The sequence below is a fragment of the Manis pentadactyla genome, chromosome 9 (genome assembly GCF_030020395.1).
Source record: "Manis pentadactyla isolate mManPen7 chromosome 9, mManPen7.hap1, whole genome shotgun sequence".
Lineage (NCBI taxonomy): Eukaryota > Metazoa > Chordata > Mammalia > Pholidota > Manidae > Manis > Manis pentadactyla.
The window spans coordinates 46,430,389-46,454,167 of record NC_080027.1 but is presented as its reverse complement, the minus strand read 5'-3'; the positions used below and the strand labels follow the sequence as shown (position 1 = coordinate 46,454,167).

The 23,779-nt window shown below is 50.7% G+C and overlaps 1 protein-coding gene across 2 annotated transcripts; it reads left to right on the top strand.

Moving 5' to 3' along the window:
- Nucleotides 1-87: 87 nt before the first annotated feature.
- On the top strand, nt 88-23,779 carry TRIM3 (tripartite motif containing 3). 2 transcript variants are annotated; one of them, XM_036889976.2, is made up of 12 exons: nt 89-273; nt 7,840-8,003; nt 13,644-13,875; nt 14,099-14,250; nt 14,491-14,671; nt 14,939-15,671; nt 15,770-15,873; nt 21,050-21,217; nt 21,398-21,566; nt 21,840-21,910; nt 22,940-23,080; nt 23,211-23,779. In XM_036889976.2, the coding sequence occupies exons 2-12, from the start codon at nt 7,873-7,875 to the stop codon at nt 23,361-23,363; spliced, it is 2,235 nt and encodes a 744-aa protein (XP_036745871.1). In that variant the 5' UTR covers nt 89-273; nt 7,840-7,872; the 3' UTR covers nt 23,364-23,779. The 2 variants fall into 2 exon arrangements, with proteins under 2 accessions (XP_036745880.1, XP_036745871.1); XM_036889985.2 differs by lacking the exon at nt 7,840-8,003 and having other exon boundaries at nt 88-273.

Sequence of the window (23,779 nt, the reverse complement as noted above, 5' to 3'; positions counted from 1 at the left end):
GGGCCTCCGCGGCGGCGGGCGGTCCGTGGGTGGGTCTTCAGTGCTCGGGCCGCCCCCTCCCCCGGCCGGTCCGCAGCCCCGCCCCGGCCCCTCCCTCCGGCCTGTGCGGCGGGTCCGGCGGCGGCGCCAGCGCGGGGACAGGAGGAGGCGCGGGACGTGGGGCGGCGCCGCGGGCAGGGCCGGGCCGACGGGCGCTGGCAGCGGGGGCAGCGGTACGGGCCCCTCGGAGCGGCCGCAGTCCGGACCTTGGCCCTCCCATCCTGCTCCGCCGCGGTGAGTGGGACGGGCGGCCCCCAGGAGTGGGTTCGTATCCCTGTCTGTCCGGCTCCGGGTCCGAGCGGCGGCGTGCCGGTCCGGGTGTCTGTGGGTGGGGGCGCAGATGCTTTTCAAAAGCCGTGCCTGTCTCTGTCCACGTGAGGCGTGTCCAGGTCCGTGAGAGCGGTGGGGGGATTCTTCGGGCTGTGGCTGCTCACGTGAGGTCCGTGTTTGAGGGGGGGTGGCGCGGGTGGATGGGTGATGGTTTCTTGGAGGAGCGCGGGGTTTGGAAGCTTGTGTATGTTGGCGGAGGGTGTCGACCGCTGCAGTCGAGGGTGGTGGTGGGGCGGGTGGGGTTGCAGAATGGGACTGTGGAATCTTGTGGGCCGGCTTGTCTGAAGGGTTCCTTTCTCCCTGGTGCAGACACTTCCATCCCTTGCGCCCCCCTCCATCCTCCTCACGCACTTAGAGGCCCACCAGCCAGGATGGAGGACTCTTTTCTCCTCTAGCACTGCTCTCTGGACAGGAAGCCTTATCTGAAGGCTGTTTCTTGTAGGAAAGGACCCCTCTGATTTTCCTGCAGCCTGGGCCCTGCCTGGTGGACCCCAGGCCCCTCCTGGTTCTGGCCTCCTTCCTTCTGGACTTGGCTTCAGATCCTGGGCTGCAAACCTGCAGGGACAGATGGCTGCAGGTTGGAGGGACAGGCTGCATCTCAGGGAGACTAGTCCTGCTGAAGGCAGGCCATGGGTTCGGTCCTGGTGTGAGGGTCTCTGATGTGAACAGCAGAAACCCAGGACTGGCCCCAGTAGGTAGATGATATCTGGGAGGTTGAAGGAAATGTAAAGGTCTTTTTCACAGGTCTCTGCCGCCTTGTCTGTCCAGCCCAGCTCACCAGTGCCCATTCCTCCCCCCTAAGCAGGGCTCTGGTTTGCTGCAGAATTGGAATCAGAGCTGCAGGCCTCACAGGTGCTCTGCCTCTCTTGGCTTGCATGCCTCCAAGTGACAGAGCACTTACTACCCTGCTGTGGGAAAGCTTCTTTATGTTAAGTGGAGGGCTTTTTCCTTGGAACTTCATTCACTTGTCTTATTATTGCCTTTGCTTTGGCCTCTCTGTTGAGAGAGAACTGCAGTGATTTAACATGGCTCTCCTGTCACCAACATGTACTGAGCACCCTCTGTGTGCCAGGTGCTGTCTCAGCCACTTAGGGGACAATGGCATTCTTGCTGAGAGAAGAGCTTGAGCAAGGGCCTGTAGTTGTGATAGTACAGCCTGTGTTCAGAAAAACAGAGCAAAACCATTTGGCTAGAGTAGCGGGAGCTCAAGGGAGTGTCATGGGTGCCCTAAACTCCACATTTATTTTGGGAGGTTGGGCAACTGCAACCACCCCCTAATATGCCTACTCTTATTGTAAAAACCAGAAATCAAATCCTCAAGATAGTACAACATGGGATTTAATCATGGACACATATTACAATCTGTAGGGACCTTTGGATGGAAAGAGAACCTTGGGAATTTCAGATTTGGGGAACAAAAAGACCCCCCTCTCCCATTTTACAAGTAAGGGGATAGAGTGGCAACTTGCCCACTTACTTTGCAATAGTGAAATTAATGACAAACTCAGGACTAGCTCCTATATGTCCGGACTTTTAACCTAGACACATTTTAGAAGCATAATCAAGGTTATAGTCATAGCTTATAACCTTGATTCCACTTCTAAAGGCAGAGGAAGAGGAGGACTTGAGAAGGCTCCCAGGGTTCTGACTGGTGTGGCTAGGTGGATGCTGGTGCCTTTTACTGAGATAAGAAATGCAGCAGGAAGGGTAGGTTAGGGGAAAATGAATTCAGTTTTAGACTAGTCTCTATGCATCATCCATGTAGAAGTGTCCAAGATACAGTTAGATAAACAGGTCTGAGGTTCCAGAAGGTTTTCTGCACAGGAAGTAACTCTTTGGCAGTTATTAGCAAGTGGACAGGTAACTAAAACCATGGGAGATGATGAGATTTCCCAAGCCAAATATGAAAGGGAGAGAAGAGGCCCTAGAACAAAGCTCTGTGGAACTAAACATTTAAGGAATGGGCAGTGAAGGAGCAGCCAGAGAGGCTAGTGGAGAACTCACATTGAGTGGATTGTGAAAGTCTTGAGTACAGCCTCTGCCCTTTTGAGTCTTGCGCTCTTTTGTAACCAGTCCATCTTTCCTGATTTTTCATGCTTCTCTTCCTTTACTTACTGTTTTCCCAATGTACCTGTCAAACTCCTATTTGTCTCTCAAGAGCCAGCCCATACAGCCTTTCCTCTGGAAGCCTTCTTTATTCTCCTCCACCACCTTCATAACACTTTGAATTTGTCAATATCATGACACTTAACACATTGTAGTTACCTCTGTCCATGTCTGTTTCCCAGTCAGTCTGAGAACTTGTGAAGGACAGGAAGAACATCTGTTTCAGCTTTGTGTCTCCAGTTCCAGGTCCTGGACCAGAGTGTGCCCACGGAAGTTTGTTTGATAAGTTGATCAACTGATTGGATGGTTCATTCACCTACTCAGTCTGGCAGCAGTGGGGGAGATGGTACTGTGAATTTCATCACTTCCTTGCCAATCTGCCTGAAAGATTCCTTGGCTTTACCTCCTCCAAGGTTTCATCTGTTCTGGAGAAACCCTCAAAGACTAACGTATAGTCACCTGTCATCTTACTGAGGCCTCCATGATCAAATACACTTGAAGGCTCGTGAACAGGAGTGGGTCATTTTAGGAAGCAAGTGAGCCTAACTGACCTCTTGCATCAACATTTTAACAATGCCTCAGTCATCTATCTCCACTCACAGCTGGGTAAATCATGTATGCAGGGACTCTTGTGAGGTGGTAGGAGGAAGTCATACAGGAAATAAGATGCTGTTTTAGGAATTTGGAGAAACTGAAAAGCCTTGAAACACATCCTTTGCAGATGGCAGAGATCTAGTGGAGTCGGTGCTATCTGTCTTCATGTGCTCACAATCAACTTCCTCCTCAGCTCCATGGATCTGGCTTTCTGTCCTCCAGCCCCTAGAAACCACACCCCCTGAAGTTACTCACAGCTTCTTTGGGCTTTAGATCAATCTCTGCAGCGTTTCCCAATGAAAATCATTCCCTTATGCTGCAGCTGTCTTCTCCCTGGGCCTTCACGCTGTCCCTCTTTCCTGCTTCTCCTGCCCCTCTGGCCCCACCTTTTCAATTTATTTGCAGGCTTTGTTTGCTGGGCCTTTTCCTTAAATGCGTAGGTTTCTTGGGGGCATAGTCACAGGTTCTCCTTGCTCACCTTCTGCCCTCTCTGGGTGATGTCATCCACTTCCATGGCTTCAGGCACCATCTCCACACCAATGACTCCCAAATTCCTATCTCCAGGCCACACCTCTTTCCTTGGCTTCAGCTTCTTTCTAACTGCTAGCTGAATCTCTCCACTCGAAAAGCCCATAGGTACATCAGATTCATCTTACTAAACACTGAACTTACCATCCAAACTGCTCCTCTTCCAAAGTTTCCAAGCCAGAAAATTAGGAATCATCTCTAATTCTTTCTTCTCTCTCTATTCTTGACATCAAACCAACCAGGTACAAGTTCTCTTGATTCCTCCCTATGAAGTCCATATCTCTCAACTTCCTCTTTGCCCCACCCCTAGTCAAGGCGTCCTTCATCTCTAGTCTGGAGTATCTCCAACCATGACCCCTCTATTTTCCATGCACCAGTCAAAAATTTACTCTTATCACTCTACCACTTTATATTAAACCCTCTCCACTCCTGACCCACAAAGACTTCCTTGGCTCTTGTATAAAGTCTCAATCTTTAGCAAGGAAGGGTAACATCTAAACTCCTTCATAAGGCCAACAAAGCATGTGATCTAGCCCCTGCCTACCATTCCATCCTGTTTCTTAGGCCTCCCCTGTCACAGTATATAGTTCAGTCTCCTGGCACAGAAGGCACCAGGCTCTCTGTATATGGAGTGCTCAGTGTGAATGGCATCTTCTTCCCTTGACCTCCAACTGCCAGTCACCCTCCAGCCCCACCCCAGATATAGTTTAGGTGCTCCTGGTGCCATCTGTGCTGCCCCATCACAGCCCTCCATGTTACAGTACAGTAATCGGTTTATTCGACTGTGAAACCCATGAAGGCTGAGCTGCTGCTGTTTATCTTTGTATCTCCAGGCCTAGCAGAGGTGTTGAGTGAATGCTAAATGTGAATATGAGGTACCTTTAGAACGGAGACATAAAAGATGGGTCCTATAAGGAATGCAGGATGGCAGTAGTCAGCTCTGAGGAAGGAGGGGGAAATCTGAGGTCTGAGTTCAAGATCCACCAAGTGTCTGCTATGATAAACAGCCCACTTAAAACATGGCCTATAGGACCTTGGGGACAGATCTTTAGGGCGCAGTGGGATGAGAGCAGTGGGAGAGGAGCCCAGGAGAGGAAAGGAAACTTAGTGATTCAGGCTAGGGTAAGGCCTCAGCGGCTGCATGCCCCACAAGTCTGGGTGGGAAACTGAAGCAGGAAGGGGAAGGGAGGGAGGAGCTGTGAGTCCTTGGATGTAGCCCAGTCCCCGCCCCTGTATGACAGGCTGATAGCCCCTTGGGCTTGGAGGGAGGCGGAGCCTTACTTCCAGCTGCGCCCGCCGGGCCCAGTAGACCACGCCTACTCTTCCTCCCCGCCCTCCCCTGCACCAGACAGAAGCTTCAGCTTGGCTCTAGCCTCTTGTTTCTTCCGCCAACCCTCAATCTGTCTTCCTCCTGCGATGTTATCCTGGTATAAGTCTCTCTGGAAGGAGAACCTCAAAATCCCAGTGCCCACAAGCAGGAAAAGATGCTCTCAGGGAGGCCCTTACTGTAGCCATGCCTGCCCTCACACAAACACAAGCCTCAGACCTGGAGAGGGCTCGGGACTGGCCCCACTGCATGCACACGTACATTCATTCACTCAGTGTCTTAAGAGAGGTCCATGGTGCATCTAGCTGGGAACAGATAGTGGTGACCTGATTCTAGTCATTGTCTGTTTTGAATTCGTCCAGCTAGCTTTCTGCCTCCCTGGCCAAATTTCTCTTGTGGATTGTCTACATCTTCTCTTGTGGATTGTCTACATCTGCTATGTTAATTTCTTCATCACCATTCATTCTTCAGTCATTCAAACCCAGCTTCTGCCTCTACCACCGTACCACAGCCAAATCTACTGGGCACTCTTTGGCATTCATCTTATTTCACCATTCCTCCTTTCTCGAATCAGTCTCTTCCCTTAATTTCCACAGTCCCACACTCTCTCGGTTTTCCTCCCACCCCTCTGGGTTCTCCTTCACGCTCTCTGTCCCTAGGTAGTCTCATCTACTCCCGTTCCTTTAAGTGCCATTAATATGCCACTGCTTCCAAAACAATAACCAGCCCAGATTCTATTCTAATCAGCCTGTATTCTGTTCCTGACTTGACATCTCTAGCTGGATATCATGCAGGCACCTCACACTTGGCATGCCTAAAACAGAATGCCCCAATCAGCTCCTCAGCTTTCGGCTCTCTCTGGGCATGGCTGACCATGTGTTGAAGTGAGAAACCTGGGAGTTGTTATTGACATCCCGTTTCCCTCTCACTTCCAGTCCATTGTGATGTCCTTTTGATTTAACCTCATGAGAACTTCTCACATCAGTTCATTTTGCCTATAGCTCTGCTGATACCTAACATCATATTACCTGAAGAACTGGGGAAGTCTCCTAACTAGTCTCGCTACTTCTAATCTGGTTCCTCTTCAATCCCCATAGCTGTCAGAGTAGCCTTTTAATTTATTGGGTTTTGTAAGTTGCATCATCTTTCCCCCACCCCAATTTAGGATAAAATCCAAATTCTTCACATCAACGTCTTTTGTAATCTCATTTCAGCCTACCTTCCCAAACTTACCTCTTGCCTTACATTCACTTTGCACTAACCACATGATCCTTTTGTGTTTTCAATGGGCCTTCTGCCTAAGAACTTTCATTCATGCTATTCCTTCAGCCTAGAATGATTTCCCTCCTTCACTCTCTGATGTCCCCACCTTCATCTCTACCATTTTCCTTCCCTTCCTCAGAGCTCTGCTTGAAAGAGACCTCCCCGGATCACCCAAAAAAAAAAATTATTCTTTCTCATTGCATCCTTTTCTTCTTGATAGGACTTCCCTCCCCATATTTTGTAATAACTTTTTGTTTATTTACTTTTAAAATATCTGTCACCACCTCCCCACCACAAGGAGAGTGACCATCTCTGTTTTGCATATCACTCTATCCCCAGCACATGTGCAAAGTAGGCACTTAATAAATAATATCTGTTAAATTGCTGAATTAATTAAATAAACACAGATCAATCCATGTGTCAGGCTCTGTGCTAAGTGGTAGGAATAAAAAAATGAAATACAATGTCTGCCCCTAAGAACTCTGCATATAGTGGAGGAAGCAGAGAAGTTATAAGAAAATTATAGATTAGCGAATAACTGCTAGGATGGAGGGTACAGAGGGACACAAAGGTAAAGTACTCAACAGGTTAAGTACTCAACCCAGACTTCAGGAAATCAGGGAAGGCCTTCTGGAGGAAGTGACATTTGCATGGAGACCTGAAAGCTAAGTGGGAGTCAGCCAGGCAAAGTGGGGCTTATAAGAGGATCTCAGGCAGAGGGAACAGAATGTGTGACTGCTCAGAAGCAAAAAAGAACAAGTTTTCCAGGAGTTGAAAAGACACCAGTGTGACTGATCATAACATCATGAGACATGCGGTTGTAGAGGGAGGTATGGGCCAGACAAAGCTAAGCCTTATCGGCCAATTAAAGGAGTTTGGACTTTGTCCTCTGGAGGACACTGGTAGATTTTAACAGGGAGTTAGTGACAAGATGGAAGCTGTGTTTTAGAAGCCTCATTCTAGCTGTGAGGGTGATGCATGGGAAGGGCAAGTGAGGAGACAAGGTACCAGTCAGGAGCTTGCTGCATCATGGGGCAGTGGTGGTGCAGTTGGAGGAAAGGGAATAAGGTATTTGGGAGGCAGAATCCACAAGGCCAAGATACTGATTGGATGTGGAGAGAATGGCGTCTGGGGCTGCTGGGCTGAGAGGTAGGTTGGAGCATGGATAGAAAGGCTGCAGGTAGTTAGAGGAAAGACCATCCATCAGGAAGGCCTCCTGGAGGAGGATTTGGACGAGCAGAGGAGGTGAAGGATGGATGTGTCAGTGAAAGTGGGCACCCCCTACCATACACTCCACACATGCTATTGCAAATTCATCAAACTGTCGTTTGACATAGGGATTATTCCACAACTGCAGATTTGGAAACCAGGCTTACAGAGGTTATAGGAATTGTCCAAGGTCATACAGCTGGTAAGAAGCCGCGCTGGGTTTAAAATGTAATCTAACCCAAAATTTGTGCTCTTAACCAGCACACCATGCTCATGGATCATTCGGCCCACCAATTTCACCCTGCTCCTTCCAGATCACTGCCTGTCCTGACACTGGCATGGAAAGAAATGGGGCTAGTTCTCTTCAGGGGATTTGAGAGGTGAGGATAGGTGGGGAGAGCAAGTGCTGGCTTCCCTGGTGTTGACCATCTCTCCATACACAGGCTGTGTACGTGGCAGAGCCATCTGTGGTTGCCATGGCGAAGAGGGAGGACAGCCCTGGCCCAGAGGTCCAGCCGATGGACAAGCAGTTCCTGGTGTGCAGCATCTGCCTGGATCGGTACCGGTGCCCCAAAGTCCTGCCTTGCCTGCATACCTTTTGTGAGAGGTGAGGATGTGTGTGTACTAGGCAGGGGTGAGGATCTTGCAGGCCCCCTGAGGGAGAGTGGCATGTGTAAACCTGTAAGAGGTGAGGGGAATGTGTGCACACAAGGAGGAGAGCAGATGAACCCCTACTTGTAGGAGATGAGAGTTGTTGCAAAAATGTATAAGAGGATTGGAAGCTTCTAACACTGAACCACAGTCCCTGCCCTAAAGAGGGTCTCCTCTGCCCCTTTGCAAAGCCCAAGGCAGCCTCCAGCACCACCACAGAAACGAGATAGAGCTGAGACTCCCTACTAGTTCTGGCATCAGAAAAGTTGGTGACCAGTAGGAGGATAGTAGGAGCTCTGTCTGCCCTTCACTGCCCGTCCTCATTGTTGTCCTGCGGCACTGAGTGAAAGGCAACCCCTCCAGCCTCTAGGCATCTATTTGTTATTCATTCAGCAAACACTTATTTATCAAGCAACTACTATGTGCCAGACCTGTCCCCACAAAAAAGATGTGCTTGCTCTTAAAGAGCTTCCAGTATAATGAAGGAGAAAGATGGCAATCAATCCTACAGCCAGACTACAGATAAATGTAATATTGTACCCTTAAGACTGCAAATAAAGCATTGAGCCATGAGAGCCTGGAAGGGATCTGTTAGAGACTAGAGAATCAGGGCATCTGCCCCGCAGTGTGCTCTGGAAGATGAACTGGAGTTAACTAAGTGAAGGGAGTGATGTGAGCCTTCTGGACAGAAGGAGGAATGTGGGAAAAGGCCATGTGGCATGGGGAAATGTGTCAGATAAGAGAACCGAGAGGAAGCCTGGGGGGTCTGGAGCAGAGCGGGTGTGATTGATTATGGTGTGGAATGATACTAGAGAGGTAGATGGAGACCAGACCCCTTGAGGTTTGGTAGACCTGTTAGGGAATTTTGCCTTTACCCTGAGAGCCACATGGAGCCTTTGCAGGGTTTAATACATGATCACATCAGTATTTTGATGATACTCTCTCCCTGGCCTTCAATATTCATTGCTCTGTCTTAAGTGGCTTGGTCCCTGCCCTGATCTTCTCACCACTGCCTCCACCCAAGCCTTCCCTCTGCCTCCTGCCTTCACTGAAACCTGGCTCCGCCCCAGGGACACTGCTTCCCTTCCAGTCCTGCTCTCTGAGATTTCAGCTTTCCTGCTCTCTCCCCATCATCAGCTGGAAAGAGTCTCAGCCTTCCTGCCTATTGCAAGTTTCCTGTCAACCTTGGTGACCTCACTACCCACTTATGCCTCTTGGTTCTTGGCTTTTTCTCCAGGGCCATCCTCCATGCCACCTCAGTCATACTGTCTCCCAGCCATGGCCTGGGCCTTGCCATCACCCAGAATGATATCACTTCTGTGGTCATAAACTCCACTACCCTACTCCTGGCTCCCGTTACCCCATTCCACCATACCAGCTTTGCATATAAACATTCAGCCTACTTGACTGCTCCCTCTCCTCCCAGCCACCAGCTCCATCCTGGCTGGCCTCCCTTTCTTCCTGCTCATCCTGGATCTGATGGCTTAACATCTGACTGGTGCCACAATTCCCTCAGTCCTGTTTTAAACCCATGCATCAGAAGCTCAATCCTGGATCAGAGCTGTAATTGGCTGTCTGTACCTCTGTGCCCAGATCACCAAGTGCTCCTGGAGAAAATCAGTGCCTTAAAAATGATAAATAGCAGCAGCTACCATGTATTGATTGCTTACTATTTGCCAGGGACTGGCTAAGTGATTTACATGTATTGATTCACTTAATACTTACAACAGGTACTTTGTTAACCCCATTTTAGAGAGGAGGACACTAGGGTGCAGAGCCTTTAAGTAATTAAGAAATGTTTCTGAAGCTCCACAGCAAGTAAATAGCTGAGGTCTGAATCCAGGTTTGCCTGCATAGCCTTCATGCTTAACTACTACTCATTTATCCCTTGATCCCTGCCCTCAAAGAGCTTATACTCTCATAGTTGGTCACTGAGAGTAAGCAAGCAAATAATCAAACAGGAGAGTTGCAGCTTGGGCTAAATGTTCTGCAGGAAATAAAGGGGGAGTGAGTGGGGGAGGTTGGGTCAGGGGCTAGTCTAACTAGTCTACATAGAGTCATCAGGGAAGGCTTCCTTGAGGATGTGACATTTGACCTAAGGATGAGGAGTCAGATATGTGCAGGTTGTTCCAGACATTGGGAAAAACAAATGCAAAGGCCTTCAGGAAGGAGTAGATGGGGCATGTTCAGAGACTAAAAGAAGCCAGTGTGGCTGAGTGAGGAGGAAAGGAAGATGAAGTGAAGTCTGAAAGAGGACAGTTCATGGGGAGTTCGGCAGTTTTAGGAAAGTGGATTGTATTCTAAATGCAATGGGAAACCATTGGAGGATTTTTTTTTTATACAGGGAAATATTGTGACATAGGCTAGATTTTTTAAACCTCATTCTACCTGCTGTATGGAGAATGGCTTACAGAGGAGCAAGAGGAGACACAGAAAACCAGTTAGGAAACTATTGTAAGCCAGGCATACTCAACACACAGGAAGGTCTTGATGAATTCCCAAGTAGTCTGCAGGGGAAGCCCCAGATTCAGTGCGCCAGGGGAAGGTTGAAATGGAGATTTCAGGTTGATGCAGGCCTAAGAAGCAAGAGGCAGCAGAGCCTGGGAGTGGACAGATGAGGTGAGATGGAGGGAAGGGTCACTGGCTGAGAGGCAGGGAATTAAGAAGGCCCAGTGGTGGATGGGTCACCCTGTGGGTGTCAGAGCCTCTGAGAATGATGGCGGGAGTGTGTGTGGGGGGGTGTGGTGGGGAGTGGCAGAAGAAGAGAGTGAGCCAGAAGAAAGACTGCAGTGAATGGGGTAGCAGTCTTATGCCAACGGAGAAGTAACAGGAAGGGTGATGTAGACCAAAGGCATGAGCCCCAAGTAGCTGAGGAAGAATAAAACGTTCCAGGTGGAGGTGGGGAGGACAGCCTCACCTGCCTTAGGGAATGTGGAGTATGAGACAAAAACCACTCTCTGAGGACTGCAGGGGAAACTAGATGGCAAATAAGTTAATAACTGCAGAGCACTTAGACTTGTACATGGCACATAGTGTTTGGTAAAAGTAATAAAAATTAGTTAATTGAGATCCAGAAGTATAGAGAACATTAAGAGAAGAGATCCAGGCCGTAGGAAAGTTTACACTCTGCAGACCTTGCCTCCACAAATGTGTGGTCCCCCAGCACTGGCCTGCTGTCAGTCGGTTTCTAGTAAGCTTCCTCTCTTCCTCCCTTCAGGGCCCAGTGCCTACCCTCACCTCCTCTGGAACCCCTGCCGTCATGCTCAGCAGCTGGGCTTGCCTCGGGCAGGGTAGGCTGCACTCTGCCTTTGCCCCTGTGCTCTATACAGCCACCTCTTTCCCCTCCCTCTGCAGAGGATGGGGTCTCCTCTCAGGCCACCTGAGCCATCACCCCTTCCCAAAAACCTTGTCTCCTCTTGTCTCTTTGACCTCTCCTTCTCTACTGGCTTATCAATTTATAAATATGCTCTCATTACAGATAAGAACTCTCCTTGGTCCCTTTGTCCCCTGTTAGCTGCCATCTAATCTTTCACCCCCTTTCTCATTCAAAATACCAACCTCCTGTTCACTCTTCAACTGGCAACTGTTAAGCCTTCTCATACTGGCCAAATTCAGTGGACATTTTCTAGTCCTCACCTTCTTGGACTTCTCAGCTGCTTTTGATACTGATTATTACTCATTCCCTCCTTCTGGAAATGCAGTGCACCACTCTGCTGCCTTGATGGTGTCTCCCCCTACCTGTCTGCCCATTCCTCCTGGCTCTCCTCATTCAGTATTTGCTGGGTTCTTGGTCCTTCTCTTGTCATTGTATACCCCTTCTTGGCTGATTTCATGCTCTCCCATTCCTAGAGAAACCACCTAAATTTTGATGCATCCCCACCTCTATCTCTAGTAGATACCTCTGCCTTCTTCCCACCTGTCTACTGGTCTGTCTACCTTGATATCCTGCTGTTAGAGTGAACTCAACCAGGTCAAGTTTGAACTTCCCTACAGGCCGCTCCTCCATCTGTGGTTCTCATCTTAGTGAATGTCACCACTGTCCACTCGATCATCTAAGCTAGGAATCTGAGAGTCAACCAAGACTCATCTCTCACTCCCCATATCTAATCAGATGACACCTCCTGCTGGTTATACTTCTTAAATACCTCTCACATTTGTCCCACCTCATAACCTATATTGCTACTGCCTAATTCCAGCCCTTTCTCATCTGTTGCAAGATCTCTTACAAGATTATTGCAAGAGGATCTTGGTTAAGCACATGTTTTCCCTTGGATTGAATCCAGGCTCCAGTTCTTCTTACCAGCTTTGTTATGCTGCACCACCTCCCCTTTCTGAGTCCACTAATAAAACAAAGTGCAAAGCACAGCACAGGGCTCACAGTGCTTGATAAAAGGTGATAACAATGAGAATGGCATCGTACTGTGTCTGCTGTCTTGTCACAAATTCACCCTCCAACAGAGGCAGTGAAGAGATGCTTGACAAAATGTAAGCCGTATATCTGCTCCTGTAGCTCCGTTACTGCTGGGATAACTTCTAAACTCCTTCATGTGGCCCAAGAGGCCCCAGGAGCCGGTTCCTGCCTGCCTCTTGCCATTCCTTGCCTTGGACTTGGTCTCCAGCCACCTCGCACCGCTTTTAGTTCCCTACTACACTGTGAGTTTCTGGCTGCCTTCTGTGTCTGGAACAACTTTCCTCCTTTCCCTGCATTGTTTAGTCAGGCTAACAACTACTCATCCACAAAAATTTAACTTGTATCACCTCCTCTGAAGCCTTTCCTGGCTATCTTCTCCACCCACCCAGGCTGGATGCCCCTTTTATGCATTTCCTTATCACTGCCTCTACTGTATTCTTTCTATTACTGATTCCTTCTAATAATGCTGGTAGCCTATAGTATATAGTGCTTTCTCTGAGTCAGGCATGTAGGCACTTTACATTTAATCCCCCAATGCCCTATGCAGTCTGTCCTGTCTCCATCTTACAAAGGAAGGATCCTTGGCTCATAAAAGTTAAGTAACTTGTCAGGAGTCCCACAGTATAATAGATGACTGACTTGGGAACTGAATATAAGCAGCCTAGCTCCAGGACCCATGCCTTTAATCATTATACTGTTAACTTGATGAATTCTATTTCTGTGACTTTCTTTTTCCTCTGTAGACTAGAAGTATTTTAGAGGTAGGCACTGGGCTGTATCTTTTCATTCCCAAACCTTGGCACAAATTTGGCAAGAGTAAGCAGTCAGTAAATGTTTAATGAGTTGATGAAGAGAGGGGTAGGTAGGTTTGTAGAGGCACATTTTCTATGACCAGTGTTTGTGAACATCTATGAAAGATGAACCCATGTTTGTGCACACTGTGAGGAATGTGGACATGTCTGCTCTTCTAAGAGAGGTCAGGGATGTGTTTCTACTCATTTGTGAGAGGTAAGGCCTTTTACACCTGTTGGTGGGACAAGATGGGTGTGCTCACAAGGGAGGTTTCAAGTCAAAGTGTAGTGGCACAGATGTGAGGAGAGGGATTGGCCCCCATGGCACGTGTGAGGAGGGGTCACTGATGCTGCCCTATCCCCTCTCCTTTGCCTCCCCCTCCTCCCTTTCCAGATGCCTCCAGAACTACATCCCTGCCCAGAGCCTGACGCTGTCCTGTCCCGTGTGTCGGCAGACATCCATCCTCCCTGAGCAGGGCGTCTCAGCCCTGCAGAACAATTTCTTCATCAGCAGCCTTATGGAGGCAATGCAGCAGGCACCTGATGGGTCCCACGACCCCGAGGACCCCCACCCCCTCAGTGCAGTGGCTGGCCGCCCCCTCTCCTGCCCCAACCATGAAGGCAAGGTGGGCCCAAGCAGGCCCAGTGAGGCCAGGACTTGGGGTGGAGGGGGAGGAGAGGCTGGGTGGGGGGCCAAGTGGCTGTGGGTGAGAGGGTGTTTCTCTGGATAAGTGGTCCAGGTAGACGGTGCACCTAGAAGGCGAGGGGCAAAGAGGGCAGAGGGTTAGGGGAAGAGGCAAAGAAGTTTGGTATCTAGCCCTTACCTGACTGGAGTCCTTATGCCACCAGACTATGGAGTTTTACTGTGAGGCCTGTGAGACGGCCATGTGCGGCGAGTGCCGTGCAGGGGAGCATCGGGAACACGGCACGGTGCTGCTGCGTGACGTAGTGGAGCAGCACAAGGCGGCTCTTCAGCGCCAGCTCGAGGCTGTGCGCGGCCGGTAGGCGCCTGCTGGGAAGCTGGGCTGGGGCGCCATCCCGGGTGTGGTGTCTCAATAGGGGCAGGGATGTCTCAATAGGGGCAGGGAAGAACCGCCTGGGGGGTTGAGGTAGAATTCCTAGGGAGGGCAGGGAATTGCAGGTGGGGGATCTGGAGGGCAGCAATAGTGTCCCCATGGAGAAGAATGGTTTGGTGGGGGCACCCTCAAGCAATCCCGGTATGAGCTGTCTCCCATCCCCAGCCTGCCACAGCTGTCCGCAGCTATCGCCTTAGTCGGGGGCATCAGCCAGCAGCTACAGGAGCGCAAGGCAGAGGCCCTGGCCCAGATCAGCGCAGCCTTTGAGGACTTGGAGCAAGCGCTGCAGCAGCGCAAGCAGGCTCTGGTCAGCGACCTGGAGGCCATTTGTGGGGCCAAGCAGAAGGTGCGTCCCATCACCCTTCCCTACCACTGCCCCTCATGAGATGGCTTTATTGCCTCCATGCATCCCGTTTCCCACACCTGCACACCCCTGTCCTTAGTCTCTACTTTCGGCTTCCTGACATGACCCCACAGGTGCTGTGGCATCTATGTCCCTTGTCCACACTCACCCTCTTGTATTTCTTTCATGCTGCCATATTACAAGCTCAGCAGGAATCACAGAGGCCCCCTCTGCCAATCTGCTCAACCTCCCCTCCCCTCACCTCATCAGGTGTTGCAGACCCAGTTAGACACACTGCGCCAGGGTCAGGAACACATCGGCAGTAGCTGCAGCTTCGCAGAGCAGGCCTTGCGCCTGGGCTCGGCCCCAGAGGTGTTGCTAGTGCGCAAGCACATGCGGGAGCGGCTGGCTGCGCTGGCAGCGCAGGCCTTCCCAGAGCGGCCACATGAGAACGCGCAGCTGGAACTGGTCCTCGAAGTTGATGGGCTGCGGCGATCGGTGCTCAATCTGGGCGCACTGCTCACTACAAGTGCCACTGCACACGAGACAGTGGCCACGGGAGAGGGCCTGCGTCAGGCCCTTGTGGGCCAGCCCGCCTCACTCACGGTCACTACCAAAGACAAGGATGGGCGGCTGGTGCGTACAGGCAGCGCCGAGCTGCGTGCCGATATCACAGGTCCTGACGGCACGCGCCTTCCTGTGCCCGTGGTAGACCACAAGAACGGCACGTACGAGCTGGTGTACACGGCGCGCACGGAAGGTGAGCTGCTCCTGTCGGTGCTGCTCTACGGACAGCCAGTACGTGGCAGCCCCTTCCGTGTGCGTGCCCTGCGCCCTGGCGACCTGCCACCGTCCCCGGACGACGTCAAGCGCCGCGTCAAGTCCCCGGGTGGCCCAGGAAGTCACGTGCGCCAGAAAGCAGTGCGCAGGCCCAGCTCCATGTACAGCACAGGCGGCAAGCGGAAGGACAACCCCATCGAGGACGAGCTTGTCTTCCGTGTCGGTACAGTGGCCAGGGTGGAGCCGGGCGGGTGGACAGAGGGCGGCCCCAAGTGACCTCAGAGTGAAGCCTTTTGTTTCCCCCCCGATGCCCGCCCGCAGGCAGCCGGGGAAGAGAGAAGGGTGAATTCACCAACTTGCAGGGCGTGTCCGCGGCAGGCAGCGGCCGCATTGTGGTCGCAGATAGCAACAATCAGTGCATCCAGGTGAGCGCCTTGCGGCCCCACACGGAGTGGGGGCTCCCGAGGGCCACCGTCCCCAAGGGAACTGTGCACAGGCTACCACCTGGAAGATAAAACCCCACAGGAAGTACTGTCCCTGAAAAAGTTTGAACCGCGCACCACTGCTCACCCGCCCCAGCCGGGCACAGGAACCTGCACCTTCAGTCAGGGAGGCCCCAGGCTTTATGAGCTTGCAGCCGCTACCTCCCAGGCTGTGGTCCAGGCCAGACCAGCGCCTAGACCCCAAAAGATCTGGCTCATTCTTCCTTCCCCTCTCTCTACCTGGCTAGCTACCTTTCTCCCGCTTTCTCCACGTGGTCAGGATGCAGGCTTAGGCCTTCCCTGGTAGCTTCCAATAAGCCTGCCTGGCTCCAAAATGTATCTTGTTTGCCCCAGGCTCTGCAAATATCGGTTTGGTTAGACAGTCAAGTGGGAGTAACTTATGAAAAGGGGTGCCTTCCAGTGGCTAGACTGGAAGATCCCGTCACAGACCCAGCTCTGCCAAAGGTCTGTCACCTCAATGTCAGCTCAGGTGGTCCTGCCTCGGCCCTCCCAGGCCCTCCCACACCTGATTAAAACATTCACCACACAATGGACATGGCCTCCGCTGCACATCCAGCTCCTTAAAGCCAGGAAGCGTGGTTTTCTCTATTTCTTGCAGTGAGCCCAGAGCCTCCTGGTAGGTGCTGTGGGAGACACAGTGGAGCAGTTCAAAGCTCAAGCTCTGAAACCAGACACCTGGGCTTGAAGCCTAGCTCTGCCACTTACTGACAAGTCATGTGACCTCTCTGAGCTTCAGTTAACTCATGTGTAAAATTAGGAAAAGATACCTCATAGGGTTGCTGGGAGCATTAAATGACATGATGTTCTGTGCCTGACACCTAGTGAACCCCCTCTAATGCTAGCTACTGTTAAAAATATCATTGTCCAGGTAGAGGCTGTAAACAAAAGTCAGGAGGTGGGAAAGTGCTGGGAGTGGGTGTTCAGGGAACTGAAAGGATCCCAGCAGGGCTGGAGGTAGATTGCTGTTTGGAACCCAGTAGCTGAGGTCACACTATAAATGGTTTTGGAGAGGCTGTAGAATTTTGATTTTATCCTGTACCAAATTGTTTGTAACAATCACACACTTCAGTTCTTGGAAACATTTTATGAGGTAGCAGGAAGTTTTCCTTGAAGATCATTACAACATCTATACATTTTTTTAATTAAAAAAAATTTCTTTATTAAGGTATCATTGATATACTGATATACAATCCTACAAAGGTTTCACATGAGCAATATTGTGGTTACTACATTCACCCATATTATCACATCCCCCAACACACCCCATTGCAGTCACTGTCCATCAGCGTAGTAAGATGCTATAGAGTCAATACTTGTCTTCTCTCTACAACACCTATAAATTTACACTTCCTCCTGACCCTGCCTGAGTAGCCGGTTACAGATCCAGCTCTGCCAAAGGTCTGTCACCTCAATGTCAGCTCCTCCCTGGCCCCTGCTTTCCACCAAGCAGGCTGAAGGTGCCAGGTACTCTTCATGACATCTTCCCAATCCTGTCTAGCCTGCCTTTATTTCTACCCTATTCCCAAGAGCAGAGGAAGAGAGAAGCCCAGGTCAGCACAGGAAGGTGCTTGGGTCCAGATTGAGGGTGAGGAGGGGATGGGGGTGGGTAGGACTGGTACTGCGGCCCTGCTTAGTCACACCCTCCACCCTCCAATTCCTTTCCTGTTCTTTATGCCAGAGATGCTTCTATCACCAAAGTCAAGATATGAGAAACCTTCCCTGTTGTGCACATATGTCAGTGTTCATGTGCACAGAAAGATGTGTGCTACTTTGTCTCTCCAGTGATGGGCTCTGTTTGCCCATGCATTTGGGGTGGGGGTGGGGGTGGGGGGGATGGAGAGGAGTGCCTTGTGCAGTCCCTCTCCTGTCTACTACACCTGTTGCTCCTACATCAACCCTTCTCGTTGCTCCGGCTCCCCCTACACCCCAACCTCATAGCTGTAAAGAGCTGGCTGTCTGATTTCAAAGCTGAGTTTCTGCTTTTCTTACTCTGGGGTCCTCAGGCCTGATATGGGCTGGGCCCGCATCCCCCCACCTTGAGTTTATGAGGATTGGGGTCTCATGAAATTCTCCTCCTCTGGACCTATGGTGGCAACCGAGGCAAATCCCCTCACTGTGCTGAATCAGCATTAGCTGATAGAAAAAATTTTGTGATTTTGAATTAAGAATTTATATAAATTATATCCTTGTGTAATTGTCTTAGTCTAGCTCTTCTGTGAAGATTTCCTCATTTCCTTCAGGCAGAATATTCATCACATTCTCCTCAGCAACCTCAGCTTTTGGCTATAGGCTTTCCTATTTCACCAGAATCACAGGCTTGTTTTGTTTATGTTGTTTTAGTCTCTCTCTCCCCAACTAGACTCAGAACCTGAAGTTACTTAAGGCTACCGTGATATGGAATAGAGATGTTAAGGACCCAGCTAGGACACCAGCAGATTCCAGAGATGATCAGGGACAAATACGGCAGGTTTTGATGAGCCATCAGATGTCAAGGGAGAGGGAAAGGTCAGGAGTGGTAGGTCTTGGTGCCCTGGGGAGGGGTTCTTGCTGCTCAGGGCAGGCCTGGGTTATATATTGGTGAGTCCCCTTTTGTAGGTTTTGTGTGTGAGATAACTGCACACTCACATGGAGACATCCAGTTCTGGTGTGAGACTGAGCTGAGAAATGTATTCATTTGCTGAATGTCTGTTCCAAGCCAGGTGCTATACCAGTGCTGCAAATATAGCAGCAAACAAAGCAGATGTGGTCCCTTGTCCCTGCCCTAGTGGGGCTTACATCCTTAGAAGGGGAGAAGGATTTAGCATGTAGTTACAGAAGTAACAGTTGTAATGAAGAGCTGTAACGTGTACATCATCAGGACCTAACTTTATGTGTATATTGATGCAGAGGGTACAGTTGATCGTTCAAACTTCCCTGAAAAAGTGGCCCTAGAAATTCTGGGGGTCAGATGAGTACGAGTTGGCCAGGTGTAAGGATGGGGATGGGATAGGATGGGAAGAGCGAGGTCCCCCAAAGCTGCAGTGATGAGCTGGGAACTGAGCTGCTCAGACTGGAGGGGGCAGAGGCACTGCTAACTGCTAATCTGGTAATAACCTTTTAGTTGTTCTCACCTTGGCTCCTCAGCCCACGGGTTCTCCTTTCTGTGTTGGCACGTGCTAGCCCACTGGTAGGGACCAAAGCAGAATCCAGCGGCTGTGCGGGTCAGCCAGTTGAGGGCAGGGTGGAAGTCAGCATCAGGAGAGAGTGATGTCTATTGGTGGGACCAATTCAGACAGCCTTGCAGGACTACGAGATGGGGATGGGACAGGGGGCTCAGTCCACTAAAGAGGGATCAGGTCTGGAGGGAAGAGCAAGGCTAAAACCCAGAACTTGAGTATCCTAAGGCTGCTTATGGCTCTGATCCATCTTGTGTCCCTAGAGCCTGTAACAAACCAAGCATGTAGGAGACCTGTGCAGTGAGTGGTATTTCTGTTGTGAAGGAGAAGCAGGAAGACTTAGCTGTAGAGAGAAGGAGCATTAAAGGAGTGCTTCCAGGATGGGGAGATGAACATGTTGGGCAGCTAAGGTGGAGGAGGTAGAAGAGGGTGAGAGGTTGAATATTCCCTGTCAGGAAGGAAGGTTACCTCGTTAGCCCCATAGCCTGAATGGACTTATCCTTGCCCATCCCAACCTTACCCCTTTCTTGTCTGCTACCAATCTTACTTAGTCCTGCTCCTATATGTCTCTTGAGTCCATCTGCTTCTCTCCAGCAAGTACCGTGGTCCAAGCCATCATTGTGTTCACCTGGACTACTGCAGCATCCTGGACAGGTTGTCTCACTTCCAGTCGACTCCTTCCTACAGCTGGAGTGCTTTCTTTCAAAAGCTCCCCCGTGTTTTTCTCCAACACCACCCAGCAGTTCTCCAGTTCTCAGTGGACACTGAGGTGTCCTACAGATTTAACTCAATTCTGACACTGTCTACCTGGAGACAGCATCACATCCCACAGGTTAAGGGTTTAGCCTCACAAAACTGCTCCCACTTTGGAGGCCAGTTGCAAGTCCAGGTTGTCACCTATGCTTTTGACTGACCAGCTATAAACTGGAGGTTCCTACAACCCTCTCTTTAGGTTCAATTAATTTGCTAGAGTATCTCACAGAACTCACAGAAACATTTAATTACGTTTACCAGCTTACTACAAAGATGTTATAAAAGATACATATGAACAGCCAGATGAAATGGTACAAAGGGCACAGTCTGGAATGGTCCTTCATGACGGAGCTCCAGTCTCTATGGAACTGGGGTGCTGTCTTCCCAGCAACAACCCAAAGGGTCATCGAATCTTACTCAGGAATTTTGATAGAGCTTAATCTGTGTCCCCACTCCTTCCTTCTCAGAGGTTGGAGGATAAGGCTGACAGTTTCAACCTTTGAATCCCTCAATCTCTTTCTGGTGACCAGCCCCATCCTGAGGCTATCTAGGCGTCCCAGCCTAAGTCACCTCATTAGTGGAAGCTCCAGAGGGGCTCTTTATAAATGATAAGATACTCCTTATTAATGAGGAGAGTCCAAGGGTTTGAGGGTCTCTGTGCCAAGAACCAGGGTGAAAGACCAAATGTATTTCTTATTTTATACCACAAAAGCAAATCTCATCTTGTCACTCCGCTGCCCAGAAATTTTCCATGAATCCGCATTACACCCAGGATGGAGCCTTACTCCTGCCTTTCAGGGGAGAGCTCCCGGGAGTCCAGCCGCACTGCACAAGCAGTGCCCAGACTGGACTCTGTCTTTTGCATGCTGCTTTCTCCTTTTCTGGCTAACTTAGGTCCATCTCAGCATCCTTACTAGGTGGTTCACTGAGATAGCCCTTTCACTTGGAGTCTTTCTCTACCACTTTTCTCACCCCTTTCATAGTCTTACAACTCTGTTCACACCTCTGCTGCATGTCCCCCAAGGTCTTCGGCCATGTCTGATTTTTCTCTGTACCCCCAGCACGGTGTCAGTAAATCCCTGATAAATGACTGAATGAATGGGGGTCTTCTCCCTCAGGATCCTGCTCCCTTCCCTCTGCCCATGGTCTCTCCCTTCCTCCCTGCTCCCTCCCTTGCTCCTCTGCCCCAGGTTTTCTCCAATGAAGGCCAGTTCAAGTTCCGCTTCGGGGTCCGAGGGCGCTCACCTGGGCAGCTGCAGCGCCCCACAGGTGTGGCAGTGGACACCAATGGAGATATCATCGTGGCAGACTATGACAACCGTTGGGTCAGCATCTTTTCTCCTGAGGGCAAGTTCAAGGTGAGGCCTACTGTTACTGCACCTCACCCCAGTGGCCAGCTTGAGGGGACCATTCTAGTACCTGCTCGTGGTCAGGGCCTGGACTGGCCCATCCCTAGTCCAAGGTTCTGCTTTGGTCCCAGACAGATTATTCTCCCCACCTGGCAGGATAAAGCCCCTAACGGTATCCTTTTCCTACAGACCAAGATTGGAGCTGGCCGCCTCATGGGTCCCAAGGGAGTGGCCATAGACCGGAATGGACATATTATCGTGGTCGACAATAAGTCTTGCTGCGTCTTTACTTTCCAGCCCAATGGGAAGCTGGTTGGCCGTTTTGGGGGCCGTGGGGCCACTGACCGCCACTTTGCAGGTATTGGGGGACAAGTCAGAAATTTAGTCTTATATCCCAGTCCTAGAGAATTCCCCTGGATACCCCAACTCTAAAGAGCCCTCCTCCTATATCTTGGCCCTAGAAGACCCCCTCCCCTCACTGTATCCTAGCACCATCATCTCAGAGACCACCTATCTCTGCCCCAGAGACCCCACCCCTCTTCTAACACACCAGCACTATTATCCCAGATGTTCTTCCCCATTCCACTCAGCACCCCCGCTTACTGCCCTAGAGACCACTTTGTATTTTCAGGGCCCCATTTTGTGGCTGTGAACAACAAGAATGAGATTGTTGTGACGGACTTCCATAACCATTCAGTGAAGGTCAGTGTCTTCCTTCCCTCTCTGACCACTTTTCCAACATCCTTTCCTCTTCTGCAAGACTCCTTAATCCCTCACCTCTTTTTTACCCCCTTGAGATCATTCATTTGAACAATAAACATTTATGTCGCAGCAACTCTGTCCCAGGCACTGTGCTAGAAGCAGAGGGTACACTGATGAATAAAGCAAATATGTCCCTTTCTTCGTGGTTACGGTCTAGCAGGGAAGAGAAGAAGATAGCCAGTGTATTGCAGGATGAAGCAATAGGTCCCGTGGTAGGGCAGTGTGGGGGCCTGTGTGAGGGCATAGCATGAGCATTTGATTCAGGCGGGACTGAGAATGACCTAAAGCGCCAGCAAGAATTAGCCAGAGGTAGAGGAGGAGAAGCCAAGAACTGGAGGTGGGAACCCCTCAGTTTATGAAGAAACCACAGTTGTTCAGGCTGGGCTGAAGAAGGAAGTGGTTCAAGTGAGGCTGAGGCTTGTGTGTCCTGTTAAGGGCTTGCCGCCATCCTAAGAGCTATGGGGAGACATGGAAAGATGGCAGGAAGCAAGGTGATACAGTCCTGTGCACCTTAGGAAGATCACTCTGGTTGGGGCAAGACTAGAGTCAGGAAGGTCAGTCTTCTGCAGTAATCCAGATGAGAAACGATGAGCACCATTGCTGTGGCAATGTATACCATAGGGTACAGGTGTGAGATAGAAGTGGTGGGTTGTGGTGGTTGATTGGCTGTCAAGGAGAGTGGAAGATGGAGTCGAGAATGACTCATGTCAAATGAGTGTTGCCAGTCCCTGAAAAAGAGAATGCAGAAGATGTGCCTTCCCAGGGAAGATTGGCTGTTAGATTTGATATGTCCGAGGGACATCAGCTGGAGCTGTTCAGCAGGCAGTGGATGCATGAATGTGAACCTGGGAAGAACCGGGCTGTAGCCGCAGATCTGGGGGCCTTAGCCCTGGGGTGTGATCCTGTCCTCTATGGCCCTGCCCCCTGCCTAAGGCTGAGCCCGCAGTCCCCAGCCCTTTCCCCTGTCAGGTATACAGTGCCGATGGAGAGTTCCTCTTCAAGTTTGGTTCCCACGGAGAGGGCAATGGGCAGTTCAATGCCCCCACGGGCGTGGCTGTGGACTCCAATGGGAATATCATCGTGGCTGACTGGGGCAACAGCCGCATCCAGGTAAGTAAGGCCCAGCGATGGCATGAGGGGGAGGTTTCCTGCTGCTCCCTGCGCACACCCCACTAATTCCCACAAATACCTCTCAGCTGCCTGAGCTTACCTTTCCTTCCATTGTCTACTCGTTCTGTAGGTATTCGACAGCTCTGGCTCCTTCCTGTCCTATATCAACACGTCTGCAGAGCCACTGTATGGCCCGCAGGGCCTGGCACTGACCTCAGATGGACACGTGGTGGTGGCTGATGCTGGCAACCACTGCTTTAAGGCGTATCGCTACCTCCAGTAGCTGCACAGGGGCTCTGTCTGGCTCATGGAGGGACAGACATAGGAGGGATTGGACAAGGGGGTCTGGCAAGGAGGTGGGCCGGACCTGGCAGCACTGAATGTGGGCTGTGGGCGTGGGCGTGCCCGGTGCCCTCCCTCTTTCCCTCTCCCAACTCCACGGTTGCACTTTATTTATTCGGTTCTTGCTTTGGTGACTGGTGGGCCTGGACCTGTGGTCCCAAGGATGTGTGCAGAGCTTCACCCTATCCCCCACTTCCTTCTCCTGTCCCCTCAGTCTGCTCCCACCCCCCAGCCTGGAGCCTGAAAAGCCTCTTCCTCCAGGGAAAAAGTCCCTCCAGTTGTCTCCCTGCCACTCCATACACACTGACAGAGACAGCAATACCCCACCCCCATATTAAATAAATGTGTTCGTCAAGG

Coding starts and splice junctions, on each gene's coding strand:
- TRIM3 (XM_036889976.2), top strand. CDS start 7,873: ATGGCGAAGAGGGAGGACAGCCCTGGCCCAGAGGTCCAGCCGATGGAC. Junction 14,672..14,938: donor TTTGTGGGGCCAAGCAGAAG/GTGCGTCCCATC, acceptor TCACCTCATCAG/GTGTTGCAGACCCAGTTAGA. Junction 23,081..23,210: donor GGGGCAACAGCCGCATCCAG/GTAAGTAAGGCC, acceptor CTCGTTCTGTAG/GTATTCGACAGCTCTGGCTC.